The following is a 10,613-nucleotide window of genomic DNA, read 5'->3' as shown; positions in this document are numbered from 1 at the left end:
CGAAAATGATAATATTAAATATAAAAAGGTGCGAAAATTTGGGGCAAATTAAGATATGAAGTTATAAACAATGGAATTTTGGAATCGACTGTGGGGTAGATTGCCAAGAACTTTCCGATGATGCGTTGCGGGCCTCCAAATTTTTTACGGATCAAAAGTTACCTCTTTCAAAGAGTCATTGGAGTTGTATCACTAATTAATAAATTCAATGTTTAAGTCCAGTTTAAGAGTATGACCAACAATTCATGGTACTGCTATACGGTTAATGCTTTGCTTTTTATAAAGGAAAAATAAAAAAGTTGGTTACTAAATCACCAATATTTTCCTTATAATAGAGAAAAAACAATATACAAAAAGTAGTTCACTCTCCATATTACAAATAATATATAATAGAAACAAAAAATATAATTACAACCGAGCAATTACATAAATTTATGGTTTGTTAAACACTAGTACACCATTCGGTTTATGGAGATAATTTTCATTTTCACGAAATTTCTTTTTCTTTTTACAAGCTTAAACAAAATTAAACTAAAATTATTTTCCCTATTTTCCAACCACATATATGGTGCATTGTAATCATTTTCCTTACAAATGTGTATTTTTCTAACTTATCTAATAATTACATTTTTCCTTTCTAATTAATAAAAGTTTTTTTTTCCATCTTTTACTCTTTCACTCTAATTCAATTTGTCAAATGTGTTATTTTGATTTTTTTTCGTATGCTATTTTATAAATTTTTCTATTTTATTCAATTACAAAATAATATTTAATGTAATAAATGAAATAAATGTAGTAATAAATTGATATTAATTTCATTAATAAATTTATCTTTTAATTTTAAAATTTTCAAAATTAAAGTTCATTAATTTTTTTTTATTAAAATTATCTGTTTAAATTTAAAATATAAAAAATTTTCCATTATAATAATTCATTAGTTTTCTTATTTTCTTATATATTCAATGTTCTCAAATATTTTGACATTTATATTTAATTTTTTTAAAATTAGCTTATAAAATACATGGATCTCACAACTAATTAAATAATATATTACGGATATGCGTGAAGAAAAAAAAACTAACGGGTAGATAATCGGTCAAAATGGTAGTCTACTCGTTGGTAAGTGGTAAAAAAAAAAAAAAAAAAAAAACACTAAAATTTATATGTATATTTTTATTTAAGTTTGTTCTAAATTTTATATATATATATATATATATATATATATATATATATATATATATATATATATATATATATATATATATATATATATATATATATATATATATATATAGGGGCGGAACACAAACGCAATAAATAAGGGGGCCGTAATCAAAATTTTAAAATATGTATAACAATATTGGCAAGAAACTTTTGTTCAAAATTATGCACTCTAAAAAATAAAACTTATATCTATATAGTGTAGTATTCCTTATAGATGTGGAACATGTCGATTTAAAATCTTACAAAAAAATTTCTAAATTAATTTTTTCGACAAATTGTTTTTCACAGTAACAAAAACCAAAAAATCATCCGAATACTAGCTTTTATATTTTATTCTTTAACCTTTTTGAAATTATAAGATCCACCTTTTTGAAATTATAAGACCCACACTAAAACTAAATACCATAACATATACATATTCTGATTTTAAATAAGATACACATAACCCATACATAGATAGATATTATGATGATTCTAACTTTTTATTTCACTTTTACAATACGGATACAATATATAATTTAAAAGTAAACAATAAATAAATTTAAATTATAGATAATAGTTCTCATTTTACAAGTCTAGCCTACTACCTACATCACACTTCACGAGTCTGCAAGGTATGGTCTAAAGATATTTCATATCTATTAACTCAAAGATATTGCTTTTGGTGGGAGAAGAGAAAGAGAAAAGAGAGTATCATTTTTAGTCTCGTATGGAAAGGAGAGAAGGAGAATTGAAATCAGATGTTCTTAACCTCAAGTTTTTTTAAACTCTGGCAGAGGGCACTAATCAATGGAAATCAAGCGAAAAGATGTAATCGGCGGGGATTTTCTTAAACTCAAAGTTCAAGTCAAGAATTGTATAAATATGGTTAGAATTTTGATTAGTTTTAATAGGGTTTTAGTTTTCTAATTTTCTTTTTCCTAATGAAACAAAATCTCTTTTAGTTTTAGCAGTAATTTTCGGATCTTTTTGGGTATATCATGACTATTTTGTTTACACTTTTTGATAATAATTAAGTTTTTTCTTTGAATGAAAAACAGGGGCCAAATTAATAATTTTTTTTACTGTTGGATAACTTTATAAATATATTATACATATCCGGGTATTAGGAAGTTCAAAACCAGGGGGGCCATGGCCTCCCCCAGCCCGGGCTCTTACGGTCCGCCACTATATATATATATATATATATATATATATATATATATATATATATATATATATATATATATTACAAAAACAGCCATATCTCATGACCATTTAACCTTAAAACCAATATTTTCCCACGGCTAACAAAATAACTAGAGATGTACTACAACAAAAACCATGGATCCGGATCCGTTCTAAAAATCGGATTTATTGAAATGGATTCAGTTTGATCCTATCCGTTCGTATTTAGATCACATTCTAAAAAAAAATTGTGGCAGTGTTCTAATCTGGCTTCCAACGTTTTTTTCTGGGGAAAAAACTAGTTTTGAACATTAATCCTGAAAAAAAGGAACTTGTTTAAAACAGGTGTGGATGTTTGAACTTATATGAGCGACCCATTTACAAAAATCTCTTAATATTAATGATTTTGTTTCAACCAAAGATCTATATATGTACAATGACCAAATCCAAATGTTTGCCCGGATAAAATGATGTATCAATACACTATGTTTCTTTTATTAAAAATGGACAAAGCGTTTGAATAAGACTAAATGACCATTTTAACATACATTCAGTAAACAAACTTCACAGTATTCATTAATTTTAAACGTGGGAAGAGAAAAACGTGGCAAATAGGTAGAAAAGCCCCCTCAGCATCTCAGTATAGAAAAACCAAATTTTCCGGCTTTACATATTAAGTCATTTTGTCCATGTCAAAAAGAAACAATTATGTATAGTTGTCCATATTAAGTGTTCAACCCAATAAACTCATTAAGTGAAAAAAAATGCTTCAAAGAAAGCTTTAGATTACATTTGTTACACAAGAGGGTATTCATGTCTTTAGATCGGGTCGAGGTCCCACCTTGTCAGATGGGACTAAAAATTTACAGTTTTTGTGTGAACATCCGTCAGTCTTAGTCCAACACATAAAACAGAGTACAACTTGTTATGTGCTGTGTAACAAATGGACCTTCAAAAACATCAAGGTGATTCATAAACATTAGTTCATTTCAGTTGTTTTAGCCTTTAGGAAACAGAGGATGAGATTATGCAATGAATGTTTTGTGATGCCACCAAAATTCTTAAATCAATAACAAGCAGTATAAAAATCGTGATCCAATGTGGTTGAAGCTGTTGTCACCGAGGAAGTCCAAAGTCTAAAGAAAATCCAAAAAAAAGATGGAATTAATTACTACTCTATAGTAAGAGTGAAAGAAATCAAAGAGATCAACCACAAAACAAGTAATACGTTTAATAGATTTTTGGGTCTCGTTACAATTTTTACCCATAATTGAAACGTACTTTGCATTTCTTTTACCCATAAATTGACAATAACAATATGTGATGTGAAACTTGAAAATTGTACTTTATTGTTAACCAAGTTACATTTCTTTACACATAATAATTGCATACTTACCATTCCTTACCCATAACAGCATTGAACTTACATTTCTTTACCAATAATAGGAAACTGCAGCATGAAACTTGTAATTATTTTACAAATTTCAGGTTAATCCGTTAATTATTGCTTTTATTGGTAAAAATGTAAGCATGTTGACATGTTATTATGGGTAAAAAAAATATATGTTCTTGTTATGGGTAAAAAGTAAAATAGATGGTCGAGTAAAGTGTCATCAAGCAGGAAGTTGACATTATAACTACCAATGCATTCAATTTCTAGCTGCTCTTATGATTTTTCGCCTGGATATTGGATAGTTCATTGTTCATAGCAAACAAGCGATTGTTGATCCCCAACAACACAAGTTTAAATTATAATGCAAAACGTAAAGAATTCAATTAAAGATGACATACCTTGAGAAAGCCAGCTCCAGCAGGTGGAATCAACAGCAATATTTGACCTAAGACGAGCAGATGCAATTGCACTGTGAAGAGGCAGCATCGACTCAACAGTTCCCAATGCCGCAACAATCCTGAAGAAGAAGGAAAATCGAAACGATTATAGTCAAATTCAAATCGCTATCAATGGAAGTTCAACTGGTTGTATGTGTTATTGAAGTATTAACCTTGAAGCTGCGCGAGGGACGGTTCTTGTTGATGAATGGAATGGAGAAACGGGTACGGATTTGGGGGTTAGGGTTCTGGAAATCAGATTTGATCTAGCTGCAATCGTTCTCGCACCAGAGACGATCGCTGATCTACTTGCCGAAGCCATATTTTCACTTAACCCACTGTTGTATAAACCCTAACTCTAGACCCTTGTAGGAGTGGTGGAGGCATACCGCTTGTACTGGAAGCAATTTTTGTTGTACTTTATTGTTTGGGATATAATCGGATTACATTAATTAGTTAGAGCATTTTTAACATACCTGTACGTTAGAACTTAAGAGGTTTGGAAAAGCCTTAACTTTTTAAGTTATAACTTATTAAGTTACCGCCGTGTCAAGAGGGATTTAAAAAAAATGTTTTGTTAAATCTATAGTATGTCAAAACCGCATAAGTTGATAAGTTATATTTAGGTGTTGTGTTTAAAAAAAACTCTTCAAACCACTTATTGATGCGCCGCTCAACACAAACGCAACATTTAACCATTCGCAGTTGTATATTTTTTAGAAGACTTCTAACTTAAAATTGTTATGTTTCAAATCTCTTCACACTTTACTTTAACTTATTATAACAGTCTGCAGATGTTAAAAAACAAACAAACTTTTTATTACATGTTACAGCCGTTTGATGTCCCTCTTTTACTATAGATGGTCAGAGGTGGTCTGTAGACTTCAGACATTTTCAATTCAAAAAAACAGACGACACCTAAGTGTGGCAAAAAAAATTGTAAAATTATAAATAAAAAAAAATGATTCCTTTTATATTTTGACTTATTTTTCTTATTATAACTAATATAACTAACAGTTTTTAAATTTAATTATAATATTTTTTTTATATAAATAAGATATTTTTTATGATTTAATTCATTTAGATTGTTTTTAAATTAATATTTTTTTTTAATAAAATATCTAATGTTTCAAGTTTCAACAACATTTAAAATATTAACTTTGTCAATGCTAATACTACACTAATCCCTAATAATGATAATACAAAATAGAGGCCTTTGATGTTTTCCGTCCTGGTATAAGGTTTATTAGGTTAAGGTATATAAAATTTCTTTAAGGTGAAATAAAGATTTTTGATAAATTAAGGGTAAATGAGTTATTTGAGGTCCCAAAAGGTATAAGTTATTTTTAAAAATAGTCATTATTCAAATATTATTTCTAACTTATAATGGAATTAGTAATAAGTTAAAAACTCTTTTTATCAATTCTTATATTCATGTCAAATTTCTACTTATATCAAATGTTTGATAATATTTAATATTTTGTTATCATTTAATATAAATAAAATAATATATAAGAAGAAAATATAAAAAGATATTTAATTTCTCTTTTGGAATAAGTAGTTAAAATGTATCTGATATTTTTGGAAAATTTTCATATATATTCTTCTAAACATACAGTATTACATTAATGTCCATATAAAATTATAAATTATGTATACATTTATTTTAAAACTGTAATATTTACCGATATATCTAAACTTTAACTAAAATTAAACTAAATTAATATTAATTTTTTTTATCTAAAACTAAAAATTACCATTTTTTTAACCTGGCAAATAGATAGAGGGTAACCCGACCCGATGGATCTGGAATGTCTGGCGGGCCACCAAGAGGGGCACCACTCACCACCAAAGGGAACGAAGAATCGAACTCACGTCAATACAAGGAAAATCCCCCGAATGTGCTCAGCCAAGAATCGAACTTTTGATCTCACCCACTGAGGCCTATAACCCAGAATGCATCACACCAAAGGGAACGAAGAATCAAAATTACAATTGATGTTACTAAAATACTCGTTTTAAATACAAAATTAACATTAAACCATTTAATTAGGATTAGGGATTTGAAAAGCTTCAGATCGTTTTCTTTACTCCTCTTTCTTATTATGTTTTTTCTTCCCTTATTCTCTACATTGGCGTTCTTCTCACTGAGTAGACATGGACGGGCATTGTGGCTCCATTGCAGTAGGTAGTCGACATCGTCCAAGGTAGAAGTAGAGAGGACGTTAGTGGGAATCCGTTATTATAATGGGAAGTCTTAGAGCTAAAATCGGGAATTGGATTCATTTTATGCGAATTACAGTAGGTTTGTGGTGTTGAATGTCAATAGATTCCTTTATTTGTAAAAGGATTTGACAATGATGTTGAGGAAGTTGTTGACCATGTCAAACAAGTGAAATTATTGTTTGCAGCAGAAAGAAAAGTGTGTGATGAGTCCCTTACAGAGCAATGTTTTGTTGAAGTTACAAAAGGTAGTGTTGCAATGTTACTTAGTTTCGAAGATGCAATTGCTAAAAGCGAAAGATCATCATAAAAGTGGTTTGCGCTTTTGGACATGTATGAGATTATGCATGAGCTTCACTCAGAGGTATGTTTATGTTCATGTAATCATATTCTCTATCAACTTTTACATTCATGTGTTTTTAGTTATTACAATTTAAAGTAGTATAAAATATCAATTTGTATGTGTACTTTGAAATAATCACTAAAACATCGCATCAAGTAGTTTTGAGAACGAGCTTATAGCGCAAAGGTATCAGGTGTTGTTTAACCTTTTTGAGGTCGATGGTTCAAGTCTCGTTATATATATATATATATATATATATATATATATATATATATATATATATATATATATATATATATATATATGGATTTAGGAGTATAGTAGATCTGTCTTTCCAAAAAGAACTATTTTCTCTCTCTACTAATCGTAAACCAAATACTAAAGTATTAATAGTTAATTCATCATTCATGTGTCCAAAAAACTGTGAGAATTATAATATTGTTTTTGTTTAGACCATTTTTCCGGTAGTCATATTAAAACCGGTTCTTAGCGTTGTTATTGGGGAGAGAAAAAGACCAGCCTTTTGGAAAGCGAGAAACGTGAAACTCGTCTTCCTGAATAAGCTCAGAGAAATGGCAGCCTTTTTAGCTCGCAAGTCTATGTCTGCTATTCGCTATCTCCATCTCGTAAGCTCACCTGCTCTCTTCCCCTCGAGTGAAATTAAGCAATCTGTCAGAACACCACCTCAGATCAAGTAATCTGAACATGTTAGGGTTTAATGGTCATTGTACATAATGGAGAATGTGTCATTAAATCGATGCCATTCAAAATGATCTGAATATGTTGGATCATGGATGGTTTTAGTGTGATATGAAATTTATTACAAGGTCAAAATACTTATATCTAAAGGAATACATATAATTTTTCTATAAATCAAATCCATATGCTACATATATTTCCTTCTGTGACCTAATTAGATGTTGTATCTGTGACCTAACTGGATGTTGTAGACATGTGCGTATTGGTAGTATGGCTTATGGTTGAGGTATTTGTGAAAAAAAAAGGAATTTTGACTTTAGAAATCAATTCTGCAGATTTTTAACTTTAAGATTCATATAGATTCTAAAACCTGACAAGAACTATTCGATAACTTTCTAAACAATCTCATGATGATTCCATTTATGCCAAGCTCTAGTGGGACAAGCCTCGCAGGTTCCTAACATCCACGGGACAATTTTTGTGCACGTTCCTTTGCAACCAAACATTCATTTTCCACTGATAAAGGCAAGCTTTCAAGCTTGTCTCTTATATGGTCATGTTCACATTGTATAAATCATGTGCTTAATCATTATGTCATGTTCATGAGCACAAAACATATCTCCTCAAATATTTTTAAGTGGCAGTTATCCACACAACACTTAAATGTGAGAAAAAGAAACATGGCCTTATTGATCATTTCTTTTTCATGTATATAGTTCATTCCATGTTTAAATACATTTATAAGCCTCCATTGTGTTTTTTTCTCATATCCTAGAATTTTCATTGCCTTTTTGTCAAACTAGCCTATGGATTTATAAACCTAAAACTTGTTGCATAATGTTTAAATTCAATGAATGCTTCTGTATTAGGTTAGAAAAGAAAAAAATGGGTACCTTGAAGATCAGTACCTTTTGAACAAGATATATGTTTGGTTCGTAGTTCTTTATTTGGATCTTGGTGTAAGAAAAACTTGCCACATAAAAGAACTAAAAGACCTCCTTACAATGCACTGATCATGACATTGGTTATGCTTCAACTTTAGATCCCTCATGTATATGATTGACTTCTAATAACTAATCCTTTTCACCCTTTAAATATATTTCTTCTTTTTTCACATACCCAAATTAGACTTGACTTCCTTCATGCCTGATCACAGATGATGAAGAAAGAGAGAAGTTTGCAAGAGAGATCTCAAAAGACTGGAGTTCTGGTGAAACTTTTGCCATTTTATGATCTTTTAATCCATATTATATTACAATCAAATAATTAATTCACAAATCTTCTTATTTATCACATACAGTTTTTGAGCGAAGCATTAATACATTATTTTTAACTGAACTGGTTTGAGGGTTGTCTTTGACACTTAAATACTTCTTTGAACCAAAAGTGACTTTAAGTATTTCATATCATTTCTCTCTCCCTTGCTCTCTCTCTCTCTCTCTCTCTCTCTCTATATATATATATATATATATATATATATATATATATATATATATATATATATATATATATATATATATATATATTCCTTAAATATAACACAAGTTCAAATTTCATACAGATCAATTATCCATTTGAAAAGGGTCCTTTAAGTCCTCGTTTTCGAGGAGAGCATGTCCTCAGACGTTATCCAACCGGAGAGGAACGCTGTATTGCCTGTAAACTTTGTGAAGCTGTAACGTTCACTTTCATTATCATAGCAGTCAAATGTATTTATATTAGTTACATTTCTGATCCCTGAATATGACTGATTTTTATAGTTTTGGTCTTAAAAAAGTTTTCTTATAATTTTGGTCCTTATTGAGGTTTTTGTAATGTTTTTGACTCCTATTCCAAGTACAATGACAAATTTTGGGACCAAAATTGCAAAAAAAAAAAAAAAAAAAAAAAAAAAAAAAAAAAAAACCCCTATGCTGAGGGACTAAAAATAGACATTTTACTTGGAACAGGGACCAAAAACATTACAAGAACCTCAAATAAGGACCAAAATTGCATGAGAATTTTTTGGGACCAGAGTTGCAAATATCAGCTATATTTAGGGACCAAAAATGTAATATCTTCATTTATATATGTCCCTTTCTGCATCTGATGATTGCACATTGTGTATCAGATATGTCTAGCTCAAGCTATCACTAATGAAGCTGAGGAACGACAGGATGTCAGTCGTAGAACAACTAGGTGTGTGTGTGTGTATATATATATATATATATATATATATAATGTTTTAGGAGACAGGTATGACATTGACATGACAAAGTGCATATATTGTGGATTTTGCCAAAAAGCGTGTCATGTTGATGTAATTGTAGAAGGGCCCAACTTTAAGTTTGCTACTGAGACTCATGAGTTTAGTGGAAACTGAATAGACTACTACTCTATTTATAGTAATATTTGTTTTGACAAAATGAGATTCATGAGTCATTTTTGTTTTTGTAGGAACTGCTTTCTGACAAAGAGAGGTTGCTTGAAAATGGAGACATGTAGGAAACAGAGATTGCTCAGAATCTTAGATCTAAGAGCCTCTAACGCTAAATCAATTTCCTACTGTCATATTTTCTCCCTTAGCTTATGGTTACTGTGAGCATGTGATGAATAAAGTTAGATGCTCTTTTGCCCATTCTCGGGTTTTCTTGATTTATTGTGTCGCAGCTCTTTTGTGCCTAAGTATAAATTGTTGTTGGTTGTATTGGTTTTACCACACCCCTCAAAACACTTTTGTAATCTTGCAATATTAGTTATTTTTTTGCAATCCCATTAATTTGTATTGTTTAATTATCTTTTCAAATCTTCGGATACATTCATAGTCTATTCTCAATTTGTTCGATATGCTTGTGATATTTTGTTGGGTTAATCCAGAAGACATGGGGGGGGGGGGGGGAATTAAGTAATTTTGAGTATCTATTATTTTTATTTACTTTTACGTAAGTCAGGTTGAAGTAATCAAAGACCATGTAGGCCATTTTCCCTCTTTGTAGCTTAGTAGTCACGTGGGTAGTTGTTTCCTTATTTCTAGCATGAAGTTTAGATAAGTAGCAGGTTGTTTTCCCGTTTTTGATAAGCATAAATAAAACTCAGAAAAGTTTGCCCCAAAATTATCTCTCTCTTTCTCTGTTATTTTAGTACTGGG

The 10,613-nt window shown here is 30.0% G+C and overlaps 1 protein-coding gene and 1 pseudogene across 1 annotated transcript; one reads left to right on the top strand and one right to left on the bottom strand.

Moving 5' to 3' along the window:
• Nucleotides 1-3,341: 3,341 nt before the first annotated feature.
• On the bottom strand, nucleotides 3,342-4,616 carry LOC144997335 (uncharacterized). Its single transcript, XM_078957213.1, has 3 exons — nucleotides 4,395-4,616; nucleotides 4,183-4,301; nucleotides 3,342-3,527 (listed from the first exon to the last, which is right to left on the bottom strand). Exons 1-3 carry the CDS (start codon nucleotides 4,541-4,543, stop codon nucleotides 3,508-3,510), a joined length of 288 nt encoding a protein of 95 aa, XP_078813339.1. The 5' UTR covers nucleotides 4,544-4,616; the 3' UTR covers nucleotides 3,342-3,507.
• Nucleotides 4,617-7,359: 2,743 nt separating this feature from the next.
• Nucleotides 7,360-10,012, top strand: LOC144998041 (NADH dehydrogenase [ubiquinone] iron-sulfur protein 8, mitochondrial-like; annotated as a pseudogene).
• Nucleotides 10,013-10,613: the final 601 nt, after the last annotated feature.

The sequence above is a fragment of the Lactuca saligna genome, chromosome 5 (genome assembly GCF_052625555.1).
Source record: "Lactuca saligna cultivar CGN05327 chromosome 5, ASM5262555v1, whole genome shotgun sequence".
Taxonomy (NCBI): domain Eukaryota; kingdom Viridiplantae; phylum Streptophyta; class Magnoliopsida; order Asterales; family Asteraceae; genus Lactuca; species Lactuca saligna.
The sequence above is the reverse complement of the archived record's forward strand: the minus strand, read 5'-3'. Positions and strand labels throughout refer to the sequence as shown.